The sequence below is a fragment of the Serinus canaria genome, chromosome 7, assembly GCF_022539315.1.
Source record: "Serinus canaria isolate serCan28SL12 chromosome 7, serCan2020, whole genome shotgun sequence".
Taxonomy (NCBI): Eukaryota; Metazoa; Chordata; class Aves; order Passeriformes; family Fringillidae; genus Serinus; species Serinus canaria.
The window spans coordinates 14,226,381-14,248,010 of NC_066321.1; the positions used below are offsets into that span (position 1 = coordinate 14,226,381).

General features: G+C 43.5%; 2 protein-coding genes and 1 long non-coding RNA gene across 5 annotated transcripts in view; 2 read left to right on the top strand and 1 right to left on the bottom strand.

Moving 5' to 3' along the window:
- Positions 1 to 13,937, top strand: part of SMARCAL1 (SWI/SNF related, matrix associated, actin dependent regulator of chromatin, subfamily a like 1) — a 35,391-nt gene extending 21,454 nt beyond the window's left edge. For both annotated transcript variants that reach the window (XM_018911403.3, XM_009087878.3), the window contains exons 10-17: positions 1,639 to 1,779; positions 6,912 to 7,130; positions 7,914 to 7,984; positions 10,098 to 10,200; positions 10,859 to 11,041; positions 11,536 to 11,636; positions 13,143 to 13,239; positions 13,622 to 13,937. In XM_018911403.3, the coding sequence (XP_018766948.2) occupies positions 1,639 to 1,779; positions 6,912 to 7,130; positions 7,914 to 7,984; positions 10,098 to 10,200; positions 10,859 to 11,041; positions 11,536 to 11,636; positions 13,143 to 13,239; positions 13,622 to 13,819 (1,113 nt within the window). In that variant the 3' untranslated portion in view covers positions 13,820 to 13,937. The remainder of the gene's footprint in view (positions 1 to 1,638; positions 1,780 to 6,911; positions 7,131 to 7,913; positions 7,985 to 10,097; positions 10,201 to 10,858; positions 11,042 to 11,535; positions 11,637 to 13,142; positions 13,240 to 13,621) is intronic.
- Positions 13,938 to 14,082: 145 nt separating this feature from the next.
- Positions 14,083 to 17,591, bottom strand: LOC127059804 (uncharacterized). The gene is made up of 3 exons (XR_007777957.1): positions 16,969 to 17,591; positions 15,740 to 15,922; positions 14,083 to 15,342 (listed from the first exon to the last, which is right to left on the bottom strand). It is a non-coding gene; the product is annotated as an uncharacterized LOC127059804 (long non-coding RNA).
- Positions 17,592 to 17,754: 163 nt separating this feature from the next.
- RPL37A (ribosomal protein L37a) lies at positions 17,755 to 21,001 on the top strand. 2 transcript variants are annotated; one of them, XM_030241879.2, is made up of 4 exons: positions 17,755 to 17,883; positions 18,818 to 18,946; positions 20,127 to 20,209; positions 20,852 to 21,001. In XM_030241879.2, exons 1-4 carry the CDS (start codon positions 17,881 to 17,883, stop codon positions 20,913 to 20,915), a joined length of 279 nt encoding a protein of 92 aa, XP_030097739.1. In that variant the 5' UTR covers positions 17,755 to 17,880; the 3' UTR covers positions 20,916 to 21,001. The 2 variants fall into 2 exon arrangements, with proteins under 2 accessions (XP_030097739.1, XP_030097738.1); XM_030241878.2 differs by lacking the exon at positions 17,755 to 17,883 and adding an exon at positions 18,601 to 18,645.
- The last annotated feature ends 629 nt before the right edge of the window (positions 21,002 to 21,630 follow it).

The window sequence follows — 21,630 nt, forward strand, 5'->3', positions numbered from 1 at the left end:
TCCAGAGTTTTCTTACATGAGATGTTCCAGAGTTTTCTTACATGAGATGTCTGTCATCCCATGCCTTCATGTTTCCCTTTTTCTGGAATTACCTTCTGCTGGTCCATGAGGAACAAGTTTAATTTGGAGGTTTCTTGCACCTGTGGGACTTGCTTGTCTTACTTTTTAGCAGATTTCTCAGGGTAGTGTCAGTTTCTTCCTCAAAGGTTTCTGCTAGGTGTCAGATATTGTCTAGGTTCTGTTCAGTTGTCCTCTAGTGTTACCTTAATTTTTAAAAGGGACCTAATTTCTGCTTGATCAGTTTCCTCAGGGGATGTGGTATCTCTGGTCTCTGTGACTTCTTCCTCTTTTGAGTAGCATCAGCACCTCTGTCTTGTGCAAACTCCCACCTTCTGATATGCTCAAAGGTTTGACCTCTCCTCTTAGTTCAGTAACTATTCTGATTTTTTAAATGTTCATGGGAATTGTCTGATCCTGGTGGTGATCACATTTCCTGCTGATCTATTTAGTAGGGATTATTGGAGAAGTCAAGTCCCACCTTGATCACAGCCTATATATAAATAGCTGATAGAGTCTTGAATTAATTTCCGGAACTCTTTTTCCACTAGATTTGGTTGGTAAGTGGATGAAACAGCTGAATAGATCTGGGTGACTTGTTGATCTCAGTGAAATGATAAAAGAATTTAATTTTCTTTTTCATTTAAATGTGAATGAGCTGTTGGTACAGATGTCACTCAACAATCTCTTTGTTATTTTAATGAACCTGCATTAAACCATGTAGGAAATTGCAAGGCATGTGTAATTTAACCACAATATGTGAATTTACAGCAGTAGAAGTTCATAGCTTTTATCTAATAATAGAATTAGCTAATAGTGGTGGTATGAAGGTAGAAGTGTATTTTGGAGACTTTAATGTCTATAGTGTAATTTTTGCCCCTTCTTCTTGGGAGCACCTACTTTAGATGCAGACTTTCTGTCCTCTTCCTGTCTCCCCTACAACATATTTTCTTTCTTACATGATTTGGATTTATTCTCTCATGTTCTAGCATCCAGCCAGATGTGTCTTCACTCACCATTGGCTGTCAGATCTTCTTCTGGCCCTGCATCAGAGAGCTTCATTTTTTTTCTCCTTGCTAGTATAATTAAAAAAAAATAATAAAGAAGTAAGAAAAAAATCCTTTTTCTTTTTATCTCTTCTGCTTTTGTGAGAAAGACAGTCTGCTTGTGGCTTGCTGTGGCAGGTTTATTATGAGAGAATTTATTTTGGAGGTGGGGATGTACTTGCGAGGGTGTGTCATTTTCCCGGGATTGCTGATGCCAAATGAAAAGCTGAGCCAGGCATAAGATGTGTCTAGTGGGTAAATGCTGATTCAGAAAGTACTGTAGTAAAAATGGATGTATCCTTCTCTTAGAGCATGTGGATGGGTGTTAAGAAACTGTGTGTCCCTGGAAGTTTGAAGTACTGGGCTTGAAGGTTTTCAGGCAGTGACAGCTGAAGGTACCTGTGAAGGTGAAGCACTCTTCCATTTAGGGTACTTGAATGGGGGGTCTGGGATTTTCTTTCAGGACTGTGGTGACTTCCTAAGCCCTGCTGTGTTGTAAGCTGTATGGTAACGATGCCCTGCTTGGTTTTCCCAGGCTGCCAAGAGAGTGATCCTGCTTTCGGGAACGCCGGCCATGTCGCGGCCCGCGGAGCTCTACACGCAGATCGCGGCTGTGCAGCCCAGCTTCTTCCCGCTGTTCCACTACTTTGGGCTGCGCTACTGTGATGCCAGGAAGGTACTGCCCTGGCAGAGGGCCTGATGGGACTCTGCAAACAGCACTGGGTTTTTGCAAAATGTGGAGGCTTTTTCTTCCTTCTTTCTGCACGATATTACATCTTTTTTGAGAAAGTTTCTCTGCAGAGGAACATTTTGAAAGTTTGTAAGCTGAGGAGGTGTAGGTGCTGCAGTGGTGGGCCTGAGATGTGAAGGCAGTAGTGTTTCTTGCCTTTAAAGCCATGGAAATTAAAACGGGGGGAAAAAAATCCCCAAATAAATGTGGCCATAACTGGTTCTTATCAGATCTTGCCCCCCTGAGTTTTTAAAAGGGGCAGAGTAACTAAGGGGCATTTAAGCAGCTACAGATTTGGGGTAAATGATTTTTAAACAATTTAAAAGAGCAAACAAAAAAAAACTAGTTCCTCGTTTTAGTCACTGTTTGATAAAGGACTTTGTTGCTTTGGATTTTGGATTTTATACCTCCAGGTAAGTAAAAAATTGAAGACTTACAGACTACATCTTTGTATTCCACCATCTTCTAATTTAGGAAGTGAATGCAATCCTCAGCATATTTTGAAAATAACTCCTCTACCAACTGCTCAGCAGTTGTTTCCACAGAGTTACTGAGTCCATCCACTGCAAGAATTTGGCTTTCCACAAAGCCAGCATTTGCAGCCATGATAGCAAATGTCTGCCTTGCTGCCAAGGTATGGGCAACTCACCTGTACTTGGATTTGCCATCCCTAGGGCTGTTGTGTGTGTTGGAGCACACGCTGTTCAGAGAAGAGCTGTTGCTGCTGCTTCTTCTACTCAGAGGCTCTAGGATCTTCTGTGCTGCTTGCATAGACACCAAAAAGGGACTCAAATCTTCCTACAGCTCTACTTCAGAGTGTTCAGCAAAGTGGTTGGAAACACCTAATGACCATTTCAGTGTTCAAAAATATTTACTGAAGAGCTGAACATCATCAGTGTATGCCATAAAAATAGTTACAGCTATTTGTAGTGCTTTTGTGTTTATTTTCTTTTCTGTTTGAGGTAGGTAACATATACCAAGTTTCCACCAAGAAGATTCTTACTGCAGTCTCATATAAAATTCTTGAATCCCCTTTTTCCTAGATCTGAATGCCCACTTGGTTTCATAGCCAGTGTAGTGTTGTTCTGTGTATGTCCAAGTGTGCAAGTGAAAGAAGCACTTAATTGGCTTCGGTAGTCGTGTGCTGGTGCCATTGATTAGAGAAAGGCTATTAGCATGCAGAATCACAGAGCATCAGTCCTGGGTCTCCATCCATAGTAGGAATCATATGGAGAGAGGCCACATCTTCTGATAAGATTCATTATCTTTAAAACTGAAAGATTCCTTTCTGAACATTCCTTTCAGAATGGTTCCTCTAGAGGGAAATTGAGAGATAGAGTTTAATCTTCTTGGTTTTCTGCACTAAAAAGGAAAACTGATTTGCAGCATAAGTAGGTTTGGAGTTTGATAAGCCCTGTTAAGGGTAAAGTTCTGCACAAGTAGCTGTCATTTCAATTATGAGGCAGATGGACCTTGGATAAAAGAAATAAAATTGTTTTACAGGATCCAGGTGGTAGTAGTGAATAGTGTGTCCAGTGTAAATGACTTCTCAGCCTTCAGTGAAACTCAGCATGGAGGTCCCAGTCTATATCAGCTTCCCTTCAAAACCTCGTCAGGATTTCTAATACAATTTTCTTTCTATGTTTGACCTGCCTTTCCTAGACAGTTGAACATTGTTGCTCTTCTCCATGCTCACCTGGGACATTTTGTTACAGTTAATGTCAGTAAATGATAGCATGAATTTGGTTGTTTGGAGAAGTAGGGCTGCTGAAAATGAAGAGATGTAGATAGCATTACAGAAAAAGATTGGACTGCTGAAGATGGGTTAGCACAGATCTGCTTGGCAGTGAAAAAATTTAAAAAGTGATTGTAGTTGGTTCCTTCATGACTGTAGAGTATCCCTGACATTTGTTGCTGCAGCTCTAACCTGAGATTGTGTTAGGAGTTGCATCCTCTCTGAAGAACTGTTGTGGTACTTCTGCTGTCAATACTCAAATGAATTCTGCTTTCTGTCCTGAAATTGGCAGCATTATGAGTGGAGGTAAAATTGCACAGGACCAGAGAGGCTTTGCAAGGCTTTTGAAGATGTGTGAGGATGAAAGGTGTTATGTAAAAATGTTTTGGTATTAATAATAAATCTGATTGCACTATAAGATTAAAGAAAAATTGGCAAACCTGATCCATTGAATTTAAACTTAAAGTCTGACTAGTTTCTGTTTCAAGATTTTATGACCGAAAATTGCAAATATCTGGCAGATCTGATTACAAAAGTTATAGAAGTTTATAAATTTTTATTAATTCAACCTCCCAGCACCTGTACTTTTAAAAATGCTGCAAGTGAAATGTCACCCGTTGTTTACAAGATGTCCCAAGACTGTTTCCCAAAATACATGCTGTGAATTCATTTTTCAAATTGGCTGATGTTGGCAAATATTAAGTAATTTCTATCTGAGCACATGCTCTGAATTTGTAAGAGTTTGGCAGCTTCTGCTAACACTGTAATAAGTTTACTGACTCATGTAAGATGCTGTAACACTTTGGTAAGAAAATCACAGTTGGAAGCATGTGTTCTGGAATGTTATGGATCAAAGTCAGATGTGTGTTTTGGCAAAATAAATGTCCCTTTGTTTCTCTCTTTTCTTTTCCACAGAAGGGTATACTAAAGTAAATTTTAATAATTCCAAAAGTAATTATCTCTTTATAACTAGCTAGGTGCAGCACAGAGCTAGAATGTTTTCTTGTTTGCAAATCATTCCAGCACTATAAGCAATAACCTAAACATGCTGTGGGGACTCTGCCTGTGTGTGCTTTTTAACATGACAGTAGATGGTGTCTTGGCTCTGTGTGTGTGTTGTTCTTTGCCTTATGAGGATGCTGCTCTTCTAAAATCAGTTTGGCTACGTGGACACAAAGCATATGTATACTTGCTTGTTATGGAAGTGGAAAGTTGGAAAACATGGGCTTTTAAGTGGAAAGAGGTAGCCCAAGGGATATCCAGGCCCCACAGCAGGCCTTGCTGAGCAGCCTAATCACGTTGATCCGTCCTACTCACCTTCCAGGGCACTGAGCAGTGTGGGCAGTGGGCTTTGGAGGCAGGGCACGGCACCAGGGGGTCCTTCTTGGTTCTGTCCATCTGCTCTGCTGGGCCCATGGAGCCTGAGAAATGAAGAAAGGGAGCATAACGACTGTGGCTCAGCAATATCACCTTTCATGCAGAGTGACTAAAGCTAACAAACCCAGGGAAACTTGGTCCTGAGGGATGCACCTGTGTTGCACTCTTGGTTTCAGGGAAGGAAAGCAGTGATACCATGTTGGTTTTTTGAGGGTTTGGCTGAGATCCAGGTTGGCTTATTAACTTTAGCCCTACAACACTGGGCTCTTGTCGGAGCCAAAGTTTTAATTCTCCAGGATTCAAACTGGCTATGTATTAAGGGTTTGAATTGTTTCCTTCTTTAATGAACCAACTGTAGCTAATCAGATGGTGCCATAATTATGTAGGAGTAGATTAAGTCAGATGAGTTTAATGTACTAGAATCTGAAGTCAGTTGATGGTTCACATCAGTACAATATGGCAATAGGATTGCAGATTGTTTTATCTCAGCCTGAAGTAGGTACGTTCACTTGCCTATAAGCTATCTGATTCCTCCTCTTCCTGTCCCACAGCATGTTCTCCTCCCTGATCATCCAAGAACCATCCCTTAATACAGTCAGTCATCAGTAGCATGACTAACCTTATGGCTAGTATGATTTATTTTTTGTCTCATGCATTCTAGGAGAGGATGGAGGATGCAGTGATTCTTTCTTCTTTACTTCCATTTATTTATGCTACAACTGTGTTGTAGCACTTTTCTCTTGGGGAAGACAAAATCAGTATAGATATTTAAGGTTAAGTCTATTTTATCAATTAATATGGCTGATTGAGGTGCTGAGGCTCCTCACATCTCCATGATATGCATTTCAGGAGGTTGTATGTAGTGGCTTCCTTTGGATTGTTATTCCAAGACCAGAGGTTGTATTTTTGGACACTGCCAATATTATTTAGAACTAGAGCTATGAGAAAGATGTCACCTCTCTCCCTACCTTGGTCTTTGGTATTCCTGTAGCTGAATTCCCTATACTTATTTGTGAAATTGTAGCAGAAAGGTTTCTTTTTTTTCCCCTTGCTTCAGCATTAAAACTGTATTGGTCTCTTCTCTGAAAGACAGTTGTTTGAAAGATGCTCCTTTTGGGGAGTGTACCAATTTTGATGCCACTGTTGTTCTTTCTCAGAGAACAAAAGATAGGCTGTGGGGTTGCTGGAGAAGTGATGAGCTGAGATTAGTTGAACAGATGTATATTGCCTGCACACAGGATCTTGGAGGATAGGCCAGCTTCAGAGGGGAGTGCTTCAAGAAGGAGTAAATAAATGGCTTGTTCAGAGGAGCTCTGAAGTGATGATGCTTTGAAGAGACAATGTTTGGAGTAATGTCTTTTGGGCCACAGTTTATTTCTGGTTTGCTTGAGTCTGAGCCAAACACAGTAATGGCAGAAATAGAGTATGCCAGGAAGCAGAGCAGGAGTCAGGTCACAGTGGAGAACAGGCAGTTCTGACATAGCATGTCAGACAAGTGTAAAAACTCTGTGAAGGCATCTGGGTTAAGGATATTTGTCCTCATGCTGGTAGAGAATATTTTTGTGTGTCTCTCTGCTTAAAGCTGAGATAAATGTGCCTGCACAGAACTGCAGTGAATTCTTTTGGCCTGCTCAAAGCTGCAAGTAGAGAGCAGCAACACCTTGCTGTGTGAGTGTATCAGGGCGCACTGCTGGAGAAGAGATTCCTGCCACCTTTCTGCGCAGTCTGCTTCCCTGCACTTCCCTGGGCTCTTGTAGATAGGAAGAAGGGAAGCTTGTAAGTAACCTTTTCATGTTGAATATATTAGTTTGTGTGCTTTGACCTTATTGCCATTTTTGTCAAGTCTCCTGCTGACTATCAAGTTCTTGCCTTGTCCAGATTCCCTGTAAATTTATTCTGCTTTTGGATTGTATGTAGAGCAGTCCCTTACAGGTTTGACACTGATAACTGCTTTGATCTTTCCCAGATGCCATGGGGTTGGGACTACTCTGGATCATCCAACTTAACTGAACTGAAAATTTTGCTGGAAGAGTCCATCATGATTCGACGTCTGAAATCAGATGTGCTTTCCCAGCTTCCAGCAAAGCAACGCAAAATGGTTGTGGTGGCTCCTGAAGGCATTAGTGCGAAGACCAAAGCTGCCTTGGCAGCTGAAGCAAAGAAGATGGCCAAAGGATGTGAAAGTGTAAGTCAGAAACTTATTTTCGCAATGAGCCATTGCTATTTCAGGTACTTTTATTTTAAAAAACTTTTTCATGGAAAAGCAGTACCCTGAGTTCCAAAGGTCAGAGCCACACCTTATGCAAAGGCACAGTTTTAATGAGTGTACAGCACAATCAGAACTAGCTCAGCTTGATTTGCTTTTTGATCTAAGTGGCCTACTTTGCCCCTTTGTGTGAAATACCATTTCCTATCTTTTTTTTCCTCTCTTGTTAGTAATTTTTAATTGTCTTTCATATCTTCTGCCTCTCTACTTACTCTCCTGTCTAGCCTTGTAATCTTATTCAGCGTTCAGAACCAGACTTATTTGTGTTGTGGACAGAGCAGTGGCCAAAAATGCCAAGAGTCTATTTTTGCTTTTCTTGTTTGTTTTCCTTGTATGGTGGAAAATGCATGTTGTAGGCTTCTAGGCTGCTAATATAGTTCTGTAAGAACTTAGGGATTTTTCCTTGCCATTTTAGTTGGGACACGCTTTCTCAACTACAGCTGCATTTGTGATACACTTGTCATCCAACTGGTAGGAGTTTGTGAGAGGTAGGGAGGGAGGTGTCAGATCTGTGTGAGTATCTGCTGTACCTAATAGTGAGTAGAAGACTTCCCCCCCAGGCCTCTATTGTTGTGCTTTTTTAGGCTGACTTTTTTTTCCTAGCAAAGTGTTTATTGGCAGCAGCAGAAATACCAGATTTGTAAGCAAGAAGGAGAAAAGGCATTTTTGAAATTCAGATTTGTTTATCTCTTCCTTCTACAGAAACAACAGGAGAAGGAAGCTCTTCTTGTCTACTTCAGCAGAACAGCAGAAGCTAAAATCCGCTCAGTCACGTAAGCTCCGTGTCACTGCTTCATTCTTGCCCAGTAAAATGTGCTTTTCTGCTGAGAACAGGGAGACAGTGCCTTGGAGATAACAGTGCAGGGACGTGAAGCATAGCCTCAAGTCAGCCTAGAAAAACTTGATTGTAATTACAATGCACTAAACATTTTCTTCTCTTGGGGTTCTGTGGCTGAATAAGTCTTCTAATTTCATTCCAGATACAAATCTAAACTGTCATTTGAACCATTTAAAATGACTTTGTGTTTGGGACTTGGATCAAATTCCTTGGTCTGTACCCTTTTTCAATTTAAGGAGCAGGGGAATAATGAAACTAAAAGCATCAACAGAATTTGAGAAAACAAATCCTGCTGTTCTGCTGCAGCAGGAATCCTGAACCAAAAAGCTTATGACATGGGCTTAGCTTTGGTTGTAGTGTGTTTTAGGAATCTCACAGCTCCTACTGAAGTTCTTGGCTCTTCCACAGGGCTCATGTGGGAATTCTGTAGTAAAGTTTTTGTACCACAGGTGTGCTTTTAACTCTCTTTTCCCTAGAAGTAATTTCTTTCTGTGCCCTTTCATCCTTAGCCTTTTTGCTGGAACTGCAAAGGAGTTGCTTTAGGTCATAGCATAACTTTCTAATAAGTAATATGGTAATAATATGAAAATGGTTTACTTTCCACAGCTCTCTGAATGTAAGAACCAACTGATGTGCACTGTGTGATTTCACAGTCACAGACCTTGCTGCAAAATTTGCTTGTTTGGAACAGAACTACACTTCCTAGTCCCAGCATTCATTTCTGTAGAAGAGTTTCTTCCTTTTGTTAGTGAACAGTTACAAGACTTTCATGTTTTTCAGTTACAAGTGTGAACTGAATATAAAACCATAAAGTGCTGTTTATTTGACTCTTGAGTAGGAAGTAGTCAATTTTTTTCTAGGGTTTAGTAGCATTTAAAATATCAGTTACTACAAGCTGCATCTAACTAATGATGCTGTCCTATGGTCATCAGAACTTCCCATATCTTAGCCTTAATGACTTGCATTGCTTCCATTGAAATGACTTGCCATTTGTTAAATAGAACGTGGGGATGAGATACAAAATAATTGTGATGTGTTGGTTGGCATCTGCTTACTACTCTGAATGTTTGCTTTGATATTTGTTTTAAAATACAGCAGTCCCACTTCTCTCCAAGATTTCTTTGTTAAAATAATACTGTCATGTGATGGGGATTTGAATATTATGAACCTTGCAAAATTTTCTGCCATCTTAATACAGTGCTGGAAATCCTTTTTGGTCTTTTGTGACAGTTGCAGCTGACCTAGATGTGTTGACTTTAGCAAAGGTCTTGGTATTCCTGATCTTCTCAACAACTTAGCTGTTCCAAAGAAAAAATTACATCATCTGTATGGGCTTATAGGTGTTCCTCAGGCTCCAGTTAACCTGATTGTAATACAAGTTGTTACATAGAAATGGGTTCTGTAGCTGTGCTGCTAGTCCATGGGAAAAGCTAGATATTTTCATTTAAGTTGCTTAAAAGGAGCCTTGTCGCCTCTCATTGGCCATTAGCCTATATACATGTGGATAACTCCTAGAAATAGCTGACAAATTTAAGCTGGAGTAAATTGTCAGTGGGAGCCCTTGCAAGAAAAGGTACTTTTTTCTGATCAGCGTGTTTAGAGTTGTTTTCTTCTGATACAAAACAAATCCCAAGTAAACACAGGAAGTTAACTGCATACAGATTACTTAAGTGTATTGTGATTGTGCAGAAGTTAGAAATACAGATGAGTGAGTGAGATTGTAATTAAGTATAGATGACCTTCAGTCGATTGGCCTAGGATGTTATGTTCCAAGTAGGATATAATAAACTGATTCTCTTTGACACCCAAGTATAATGTAGGCAGCTCTCTGCCTGTGGTGAAGAAAAACTGAGAGAATTTTCTTTTCTGTATTTTAATCTATAGAAGATTTGACTCGCTGCTTGCACTTTACTGCAGCTTTTTATGCTAGCCTGTTTCCTAATGTTTCTCTATAGATGGGCAGTATCTTCAAAATTTGTTGTGAACAAAGTCTGTATTCTCTCAGCATGTAATTTTATAGTTTTTGTTGTTTTTCCTTTTCCATGTAGAGAGTACATCCTGGAGTTACTGGAAAGTGGGAATAATAAATTCCTGGTGTTTGCTCATCACAAGATAATGCTGGATGCAGTAGTTGCAGAGCTGAAGAAGAAAGTAAGTGACTGATTGGTCTCAACATTGTCACTGTTCCAGCTTCAAAGCTGATGAACAGCCCCCTGGATTTATGGCTGGTCAGATAGTTCAGGACAGTTAGTGACAGAGATGATTTCTACTTGCTGTGCTTCTGAGTGTGCCCTTCACCAAGGGAGCTGAGCTGTCAGGGTGAATGCCTCACAGCATGCATTTTGTATTAGCTGAATGGCTTTTATATATTTAATGTTCTTTAATTCCACTGTCTGTCCTAGAGCTTGTGAATTCTTGTGTTACCTAACTGTGTGGCCATTGTTCTCCAGGTTTTCCTCAGAGGGAGAATGAGACTACCCAAGCACACTAATCTCTGCCTGCCTTTACCTCTGTGGTGCTCTTGTATTTTTGAAGTAAGATACTGTAGGGAGAGTTGATAGACCTGCCAATCATTTCTCTTGACTTCTCTTGTTTGTATAACTTTTCATGTGAAATTTCCTTTGATGCTCCTAAAGCATGCTGGGGCACTTTGAAGAATGATTTAAGATAACATTCCAGACTGTAACCCACAGTGGCACTGGTGACTTTGCTCAGTGGCAGCACTGGACATGGGATCCACTAAAACAGGAAGGAGTATACAAGAAAGGGAACACCAGGTCTCTAAACAGCATCTTCTGCCTTTTCACAGCACGTCGAGCACATTCGCATCGATGGCTCCACATCCTCAGCGGAGCGGCAGGCTCTGTGCCAGAAGTTCCAGTTCTCGGAGAAGCAGGCTGTGGCTGTCCTCTCCCTCACTGCTGCAAACATGGGCCTGACATTGTCTGCTGCAGATCTGGTGGTGTTTGCAGAGCTCTTCTGGAACCCAGGGGTAAGTGTCCTGGAGGGGACAGGGGTTGGATGTTCTCTGAAGAGCAGAAATGTTGCTGATTAAGTGATATAATGGGCAGGCAGCTTTCTCTAGGGTTTGTCTCTTTCTTTATCTGATGTCTGCTAGCTCTGCAACCATAGGTGCCTGGGCTGGAAGCTGTGAGGCTGGTTTACACAGCTTGCTGGCAGGGGAAGGTGGCACAAAAGGGAAACATGCTTCTGTCTTTATTTGACAGAGCTCTTAACGGTTTGCTCATCCAACACCTGAAAGGGTCCATCATCAGTGCTCACCCTCTACTTTGGAAAACTCTTCAGTGCCTTTTGGGAACCTGGTGTACCAGATTATTTCTTGTCTTACTCTGAGAATACAGGTCTTAACAGGATCCAGATAAGAACGAGTTGCTAAGCAGAAGAAATGAGATCCTCCGTTTTCTGATGCTTACACTCTTTCTCAGATGTTGCAGTTTTCAATTCTTGTCATGTTTTTATGTTAAGATTTTGATCCAAGCAGAAGATCGGGCACACCGAATTGGACAGACCAGCTCTGTTAATGTTCACTACCTAGTGGCTAAAGGCACAGCAGATGACTACTTATGGTAAGAAGTGAGAAAGACACTTTGGTTCTCCTGATAGGTGTTTCCACTGTCTGTTATATATGTGGTGTGAGGAGTTAATGCTAGTGCTGATTTCCAGGGCCTGTGAGGGGAGGACCAATATGTGCCAGGGCTGCTGCAAGCTGGTGGCATGGACTGGCTGCAGTGGACATGACTGAGTGGCTGACAAGCAGGAGGAATAAAAGTAGTTACCTGACAAAGAAAGGGCTCTCAAGAGAAATTCTGGGAGAGCTGATGCATCTAAAACCTTCACAGTCTCTGTGTAAGGAGGAGGAATTGTCTTAGATACCAGCCCAGAACATTTCCTGTGCTAGGATACTGTAAAGTGCTGGGACTCAAACGAAATTGGCAGAGACTGGAGATGGTTCAGTATATTGTAGATCAGTTCTGAGGAGCAGTCTGGCTGCTGTGTGCTTGGACAGAGAGCTGTGGAGGAGGACTGCACTGTTGCCTTCCTCTTGCTCTTCAGTGAGCCCTTCAAATAGATTAAAAAGGTGCTATTGACCAACCTCTGGGTAGTTGTACGAAGCTTTTTGGCTTCAGTGAGAGTTACCAGTGGACATTAGTCCTTAGGGCTGGGGAATCTAACATCTGGGGGTAGGCAGGATCTGAGGAATCTTTAGTGCTGCAAGGGAGCTGACCTGCAAATGATGACAAGAAATTATCCACCAGCTGCTTCATTTAAATCCAAAATAACGTCTTTATTACCTTGTTTAAAGGAATGAATGAAGTGAACTTGTGCAGTTCCCAGAATATCATGATGGCAAGTAATTATAACCCTACAATGCAAGGATCTGGAAACTGATGCATCACCCAAATTTCATGGAAAATTAATGACATTAATTCTGCCTGTATTTGTGAAATGCTGTCCGTGCAGTCATTAGTACTTAATGGGGAAGAAATAACGGCTCTCGAAAGGACAGTGGCATCTTTTTTAAGATAAGAAAAAGAACAAGAGGACAAGGCTATTTGGTAAATGCACTAATTGTGCTGTGGCCTTGGCATCTTTCAGTGTCCAGTGTGCAGGTGTGGCCAGGACCTCTCAGCCTCTGGGGCCAGTGATGGATTCTTCCTCCTGCTGTACATTGGAAGTTATCCTTGAAGTGCTGATGCATCTGTTTTTGGGGGTTTCCATTGCTTGCCTTGGAGACTGAGCACACAGGCTGCTAGGAGTCCTTTTAGCTGCATCTTCTCGGTCTGGCTTCGTACCATTGATGTTGCCTCAGTCAACTAGTTTCTCTCTTGGACATATGTGTTCTCCAAATGTTTATAGCCCAAAATCCTCTAATTGTTACTAATTTAATTGACTGATATCTCAAGACAGAATACAGTGATTATAGCCAAGAGCAGGACAAGTCAAGGAACCAACAAAGTTTGGTAGAAGAGCCATCTTTCTTCCCAGTTGTATTCTTTTTTAATCTACACATAGTAAATGAAGCGGTGTCCTTGATTTTTTTCCTTTCAGTAATACCTGTTTATCACTCCTAGGCCAATGATTCAGGAGAAGATCAAAGTGCTGGGTGAAGCTGGTCTTTCAGAAACCAATTTCTCTGAAACAGCTGAGTCAACTAATTACTGTCCTAAGGTAATTGACCTGAAAGAATATTGGTGGTCCCTGGGAGAGGCTGAATGGGCTTTGGCTTGTGTACATCTAGATTGGCATAGGTGACCTTGCACCTGTTCTGCCTTTAATGCCACAGACCAGATTGTTCAGCTCCTCCCAGGATCCACGCCTTGGCTTGGAGTCTCCACAGAAGTTCCAACCTGCTACCTGCAAGGAGACCTGTTAGCATCCATGCCATATATATGTCTTTGAGTTTATAATGTATGAGATACATATTGGTGTGTATCATGTGAGCTATGATCTGTACACACATGTGCACTGTGTAAGGAGTGTCCTCTGATTTTGCTCACTGTGTTTTACATGACAGTGTGGATGCAGATCCTGTTCTGTTCTCTTTCCTCAGCCAGATCCAAAGCAGAAGAGTATCTACGACCTTTTCCAGAAGACCTTCTCTGAGAGCAGAGTTGATGCTGATGATGTTTTGTTTTTGGAGGCAGCTGATGCTGGCTGTGAGTTTGACTCTGGCAGTGCCTTGCAAGACGGAGAAGCAGATGCAGGTTCAGTGACTCCCAAAAAAAAGCGGCGTATTGACGAAGTGTAAATGCTGACAGCTAAAAATGGCAGCTTAGAGATTTTTTTTTTTTAATTAAAAAAGAAAAACCAAAAGCAATCATATATTATTTTTTTCAATTTTTGGAAATAAAAGACTTGAAATTTTCTGTATCTCTGGCATGTTCCATCTCAAAGGATGAGAAGGTAGTATGACAGTGTGACAGATGTGCAGCACACACCTGGCAGCCTGCAGGGTTTGCAGTCCTGGTTTTGCCAGTGACTGAACGGACACAGGCCGAGTATCATTCTGCTGTGTTTCAGCATGTCAGCTTCCACAGTTGTTACGTTTAAAAAGCAGGTAATGGTTGTCTGTCCCCAAGGCAGAACTCTTGAGAAAACCAACTCATCAGCAGCTGCAGAGTGCTTTTAACAATGTTTTCCATTTCCAAAAGTCTATATTTCTAGGAGATTGTTCACTGGCAAATTGGGCCATTGCTCGGATCACTCACAGACTGGCCCTTGGTTATTCTATTTGGCCACAAGGAAGAAAGATCCAAACAGATCCTTGATGTTTTGTGGAGGTGGGGAAAAGTAGAAGTTACCACCTTGAGCTAAGTAATGTAGCTGTGTGCCAGTAAGTGTACATTACCTGTTTTAGGCACATGTCTGCCTCTGCACACTCATGTCTGGCCTTGTGCTGAATATTAGGACCTGCTCCATTGGCATGTGCTTCTTCTACCAGTGGAGGGTGAAGCTTGTGCTGACTGCCAGGGATTAACCCTGACTTCTCAGAGAGGTGCGGTGGGTGGGTGTTTTCTTCAAGACTTGATTGATTTCTACAGGTGAATGATGAGAAGGGGACATGGGCAGACTTTTGCTCTTGTTTTGTAAGAAACTGATTCTGGACTGAACTGTTTAAATAAATTGTTCTAAGTTGTGTACCAAGCTTTTGGTACTTCCTCTGTCTTAGCATTCTATCTCCCACTTAGCTGTGTTTTACAGCTGTAATCTGTAGAAAAGGTGGCAAACTGAAGGCTTACATTTAGCTCCTGGAGGCCAATAGCTAAAGTGCTGTGGAGGTGATGTGCTTGGCTCTGTGCAGGTACCAGACACTGACAAAAATACCTCTCTTGCAAGGCAGAGGAGAAAAATGTTTGTGCTGTAAGATCAACCTGGTAACATTAGATATTTTTTTCCTGCATTGAAGGGTTTGATTGTTCCATTTTCAGCTGGTGTCATCACGGAAATGCCCCCCAGGCTGTGTGTACAGTTGGGCTGGGTGGAGAGCTGCTTTTCATTCGTGACTGCAGATGGTGCTTTGGGGGTGAGCAGTAGCAAGGGGTGTTGTGACTGGGTAGCTGGAGGAAATGTTTTATCTCTGGGTTTGAGGCTGAGAGTTAACCATCACTGCTTCTACTTCAACAGCTGGCCAGGTGCTGAAGACACGCTTTTTGACATTTTAAAATGTCTGTCATCTTGAACACAGAGTATTTAATCTGTCTGTAGGATGAGTGATCTTTCTACTTGCAGAGTGGGTTGTTCTGAATAAGAGGTGAGAAATGTTGCTGTCTGCTGAATGAAAAACAAAAATGCAAAAATTATTTGTGTACCCATATTGTTGTCTCATAGGAGTAGTTCTCTTCTTTGTAAAGCTACAGCTGTTTCAAAATGGTACTTTCCTAAGACACACTGAAAGTACCCTTAGAGAATTCTGCTCCTTATTAACTTGATTCATCTTGTCTGCATGTTGATAAATCCCAGCCCTGCTAGAGAAATGCCAGGTGAACCTTCCCTTTGTTAGGACCCATAAAATCTCAGCTGGTTTGCTGCCCAGATACAGAGGTTTTTCAAATACACCTGAGATCCACTTTATCCTTACTACATGAAAAAGGGGAGAAGAACCTTGCAGGAAAGTGCTATTTACTTACTTATGATTACTTCAAGGGACTGGAGAGACTGCAAGCCTTACCCCAATGGCATCATTAGTCCATCATTCATATGGTGAGGAGGTGGCTGGGCAGCTGGCAGCAGGTTCAGACAGGAACTCCAAGGATTGCTGATGAGAATCTCTGCAAGGCAGTGTGCAGGATGCCAGTGGGACCCACAGCGGCTTAGGAACATGGAGCACTCCTAGGCCTCTTGAACCTGCCAGCTGAAGATGATAGAGCTATATCTTTTTGGCATTATCTAAAACCAGCAGAGGAAATGGATGGACCCATCTCACTGGATGTTGGAGCATCTTGCTGTGGCTGGATGCCTGCTTGTACACCTACATCAGTGCTCCCACCCGTGTTGGAGGAAGGTGTGTTTTTAAGAAGAAAGCTAAAAACAGCAACAACAGGCTAAAATACATCAACAATAAGCTGGAGCAGTTCCAACTAAGTGTTCTGTGTGTCCCAGGCTCACTTTATGAGCTGAAAAGTTCAAGGGGGTGGACTATCAAGGCATGGCTGTGGTGGCCTGTCTCTGTCCTTCATCTTCTCAGTCCTTTGGAAATGTGTGTTTACTTTGGCAGTGCTGGGAACAGCTGTCACCCAGGGTGGCTGGGTTTGGTTGGTGCCAGAGCTCTCTGTGACACTGGTAGATGATGGATATGACCATGAGCTGTACTGTCACAGCAAACCTGAACTCTGTAGATACAGACCAGAGAATAGCAGTAGGTTCTCTGGATGTGTTGGCTGACAATTTATATTTTTTTTAACCATATCGTCACTAGGCAGCCAAAGGAAATTACTTTTTTCTGTTTTCTAATACGTTGGTATCAAAACTGTATCCTCTGAGTCATCATTGTGACGAGGATCTGAAAAGGGCAATTTATTCGTAGGATATATCAAATGAAATTTTGATTCAACTGAGGCAGATATAAATACCATTCCCTAACGCCTCGCTGAGCCCTCATCTCAAACATTGCTCTGGCCCACCAGCTCCCACAAGAGCTTGCAGGGATGATCAGGGAATGAGGAGCCGGGCATGACAGAGGGCATGAAAAATGTCGGTGTTCAAACCCTCAGAGCAAGAGCCAAGAAGGAATGTGACATCTGTCTATGAGCATCTCTTAAAAGTACAGACCACAGCCAGGGAAAGTAACACAGTTACACTCAATTCCTTGATTCTCTCTTAACAAACTGCAAGTGAAGAATGCTGTCATTGCTTGAGGCAGCCAGGGTGGTATGGAGGAAAACAACCTGTAACAATTACCTGGGGATGGTTTCTCTCGGTGGACTGGGAAGCTCTGGCCCTCTCCTGGCAAGAGAGGGATGGACCGTAGATGCCTCTGCGCATGGAAAAGCTCTCAGGCTAACTGGATTACATTTCTTAATGGAGGTTAATGAGTTGCAATTCCACTTACAAGCACTGCAGTTCGGTGGCACTGGTGTATTTTTCCCTCTGTTTTGGTGCTGGGAATCACCTCTGAAGCGGCACATGAGGGCTTTCAGGGATGGTGGTTTCAGCACTGGCTAATCCCAAGCAAATTAGGAAATTGTCTTAACCTGACCTAATGCAAAGACTCTTGAAACCTCGTGGTTTAGGGCTGGTATGTTTTATGATAAGAATTCATCCTCATTGATTTTATATAGTTTACTTTTTCGGCAGTTGTGGACAAGTTTTCTGTCCCTGATTTGACATCTACCTGCTGCTTATCCTCTCTAAAAACGAGTTGAATTAATGTAACTGCCCCGTTTTCTTTTCTGCTGTGACTTCCCTCGCGGGAAACCCAGGAATCTGAGCTCCGGCGGTGCTGGCGCCCATGCCCCGCCTGGGTCTCACACGGGTTCCACAGGCTGGAGGGACCGCGGGGCTCATCCGCTCCAGCCTCCCTGCTCGAGCAGGGCCCTGGCGGAGCGCACGCCACGGGACTGCATCCAGTCGGTTGGGCAGCGTCTGCAGTCAGGGAGCCCTCACACGCTCTCCGAGCAGCAGCGCACCCGCCCGTACTCGGCTGTCCGTCCGTCCATCCTGCGGCCTGGGCCGCGTCGGCTGCGCTGCAACCGCGGCCAGGCCCGACCGCCCGGGGCCGGCACCGCCCGGCTCCTCGCGTCACTTCCGCCCGCGCCGGCCCGCCCGCGCCTGCGCGCTGCCGCTCTCTCTCCGTGACGGCACCGGCGGAAGATGGTGAGTGAAGCCGGACTCGTCCGCCGCCATCCGCCGGCATCCGCGCCGGGACCACCGCTCTGAGCCCGCGGGACGCGCCCGAGGCAGCGCGGAGCCGGGGCCGGGGATGCGCCATGTCCCCGAGCCGGCCTCGGCTCCGCGCTGCGACAGCGGCTCGCTCGGTTCGGGCGGCCTGAGGGAGGCGGCCTGGATGAGGGGAATGGCAGCCGGGGCGCGGGACAGAGGGGCTGCAGCGCTCCGTGCCACCGCCGGCTGGCCCCGGGACGGACGGGGCTCTGCTCGGTCTCGGCGGCCCGAAGTGCCCCGGCAGGAGCTGCGGGGCTGCAGCAGCGCCAGCCCGGTGGCATTTCATCGCTAGTGCTCCAGGGGAGGGCAGCGAGGAGGATTGGAGGACTGGAACGGCTCACATGAGTACAGGTTGAGGAGGTTGGGCCTGTTCAGCCTCAGAAGAGGCCATTGAGAGGGTATCTCACTATAATAATATATATAATTAGATAGTTAAAATGGCCTACAAATATTATCTCTTTTCCTGTCAGGAGGCAGGAGGCAGGCTCTTCTCGGTGGTGCCAAGCCGTAGGACAAACGGGCAGAAACCGATGCACAGGAGGTCCTACCTGAGCACGGGGAAGAATTTTTCTGTGCAGTGACTGAGCACTGATGGGCTGCGCAGAGAGGGTGTGGAGTGTCCCTCAATGGAGATACTCGGGAAGCCTTTGGATGCAGTCCTGTGCCATGTGCTCCGGGCCGATCCTGCTTGAGCAGGCAGGTTGGACCAGATGGTCTCTTCCAGCCGGACCCTGTGAATACTCAGTTTTCCCAGGCTGCAGGGAAGGCTGTAGGGTGCTCAGTATCAGCTGCCATGCTGGAGAGGGGAGCAGTGAGGAGCAGGCTGTCTCTGTAGAGCTGAAGCTCATTCTGGTTTGCCTTCCAACAGGCCAAGCGCACCAAGAAGGTCGGGATCGTGGGTAAATATGGGACCCGTTACGGTGCATCCCTTAGGAAGATGGTGAAGAAGATTGAAATCAGCCAGCATGCCAAGTATACCTGCTCCTTCTGCGGCAAGGTGAGAGATCTTCCCCAAAAAAAGTCTTTAAAAATCACATTGTTACTGATGCTAGAAAGCTGATTTGATGCCTCAGTAATTTTTGTACTGAAGAGAAATGTGCCTAGTTCCAAGACAGGGACTAGTGTGTAGTGAGCTTTGTGCTGCTGTCAGAGTTCTTGAAAAAGAGAGTAGACATTTCACATGAATGTTTAGTAGTAGTTAAAGGAAAACAAACATTATTACATTTCATGATACAAAAGAGTGAGCAATGTTGCTATATGTTTTACATAATTAATAAAAGAGACCTGACAGAATTTAAGCATCAAGTTATTATCTTTATAATTAAGGCTTGACTTGGACTTTTTACAGCATACCTGGCAGAGTAACAAAACTTGCTTTTTCCACTTTAAACTTCTGATGGCAGTTGCTTACTTTTGTGTGCTGTATAACTCTGGTTGGGGAAGAATTTCTGATAGAAAGTAATCTTAACTGTGTGTGTACATAATTAAAATTTCCTGTAAAATTTAGTTTTTGACAGTTTGAAAAGTCCATCAGCTTATGCTTTGCACAGATATTTTTATTGATATCTGTAGAGTAAGAATCTTTAAAGTGTTTGGAAATTTAAAAATATTTTCATTGTGGGATTTTTACTTGCTTTGATTTGTTGTTGGGTTTTTTTTTTTGTTTGTTTTTAACTTACTGCCTTTCATATATGAAGTGAGAATGTTCATAGTCTGCAGAGCTGCCTAAATCAGGCATAGGTGTGGGCAAACCTATTGTGACCTCTGCAAGGTGAGGGATACCTGCCTTGGGGAGGGAGTTATGTGCCCACCACTCACTCTTCAGATGCTGTTGGAAGTTGGTCTGGGTTGAGTCAAGCTGGGCTTGCCCAGGGAGTCCTGGGAACAGTGGTGTTACATGAGCACCAAACCAAGTGAGAATATCAGTTGTTATAACCAAGGTAGCTCCTTACTATTTTTGTCCTTCAAAATAAGCTGAAGTTTTGGTGATGCCTTCAAAAATGACCCAGTTCATATCTGAATGGAAAAGTGTTTCAGAAGTGTCTGCAGAATTTGAGTAAAAGGATTGTCCCTTTGGCTTATAGTAGTGCTGTGAAGGCCTTGCCTGAAGTTTCTTGTTTGGCTTTTTCAGCTGATGGAGAGCGACTTTATTTTTTTCCTTTTTTCTTCTGTTCCAGACTAAAATGAAGAGGAAGGCTGTGGGTATCTGGCACTGCGGGTCCTGCATGAAGACAGTTGCTGGTGGTGCGTGGACTTACAAGTAAGGAAATGAAGAAGCTCCAATCAGTATTTATTCTCACATAGCTGTGGCATGATGCAGCTTTTGACATTTTATCTTTTTTTTTTTTTTTTTTTTAAATTTTGATCTAATCATTGAGTAGATTTGTCTTGAGATAGTAATGGGGGAAGTTGGCTGTTCTGTTAAAATTTGATTGGTGCGGATCAAAGTCAATTTGATTGCTATTCTTTGCAATAGGCAAAGCCAGATTTATTCCAAGAACAATTGTTTTCATGTTTTCCTTTTGTTGTAAAAGCAAAAAAAAATTGAATGATAATAACCTTTCTTGTGAGGGTGCTTACTCCCATTGTGTACTCCTTCCCCCACAATTCTGTAGAAGATGCTCCTGCCCCACGTGTAGCAGTCATGAGGGATCTGAGCCCACACTTCGGTGCTCATGGTCAGTGCATGACTGGGAGATTTGGGTTGGGATGCAGCCTCTGAAGTTCCATGTGCTTTGTGGAGCCAGGCCTACGCTTTGTTGTGAGGAAAATCAAAGTGGAGTTAGACCCTGTTTGACAGCGCAGTCAGATGATAACAGTTTGAAATGATAAGCACTTTCTCAAAAATAAACAACACCAGCACAGTTCTGCCACACGCAAATGACTCTGCTTCTTCTTCCAGTACCACCTCTGCAGTGACAGTCAAATCTGCCATCAGAAGACTGAAGGAACTGAAAGACCAGTAGAAGCTACTTCCTGTTCTCCTTGTGGAACATCGTTTTTTCTCCACTGTCAAGACCTATCCTTTTATCAATAAAAGGGTGATGATGGAGTGGAATAATTTTTGTCTTTTCTGCAAAAAGTCCTGTCTGTTACATATGTGCCCATGAAAGCTGCCCCATCACTGCCTTCCTCTACTGGACAAGGGAGAGAAAATAGAACAAAAGGTCTGTGGTTGAGATAAGGGCAGGGAGAGATGCTGCTGTAATCAGCAAATCAGACCCAACCCAGGAAACCAGTTTAATTTATTACCAGTTGTATCAGAGTAGGATAATGAGAAATAAAACCAAATGTTCATTCCAGTCACCCCTCCCTTCTTCCCATCCTCAGCTTTACTCTTGCCTTTCTTGCTCTCCCCAGCAGCTGCACAGGGGGATGAGGAATGGTGGCTGAGTGCATCACATGTTGACTCTGCTGCTCCAGCTTCCACTGGGGGAGGTCTCCTCTCACTTCCTCTGCTCTAGTGTGGGTCCCTCATGGCATCACAAGTCCTGCCAGGAAACCTGCTCCACGTGGGCTCCTGGGCTCCTTTCCACAGAGGACAGGTCCTGCCACAGGCCTCCTCCACTGTAGGCTTCCTACAGTGTCACAGCCTCCTTTAGACATCCCTACTTCAGCTTGGAGCCCTCCGTGGACTGTAGGACTGGGATGGCAAATATATTTTAGAATTATTTGGTTGCA

What these genes read in the sequence shown, in the direction of transcription:
- RPL37A (XM_030241878.2), top strand. Translation starts at nt 18,601, where the DNA reads ATGCAGTCCTGTGCCATGTGCTCCGGGCCGATCCTGCTTGAGCAG. An exon ending in GGCCGATCCTGCTTGAGCAG is followed by an intron (nt 18,646 to 18,817) that starts GCAGGTTGGACC and finishes GCCTTCCAACAG; the next exon opens with GCCAAGCGCACCAAGAAGGT. An exon ending in GGTGGTGCGTGGACTTACAA is followed by an intron (nt 20,210 to 20,851) that starts GTAAGGAAATGA and finishes TTCTTCTTCCAG; the next exon opens with TACCACCTCTGCAGTGACAG.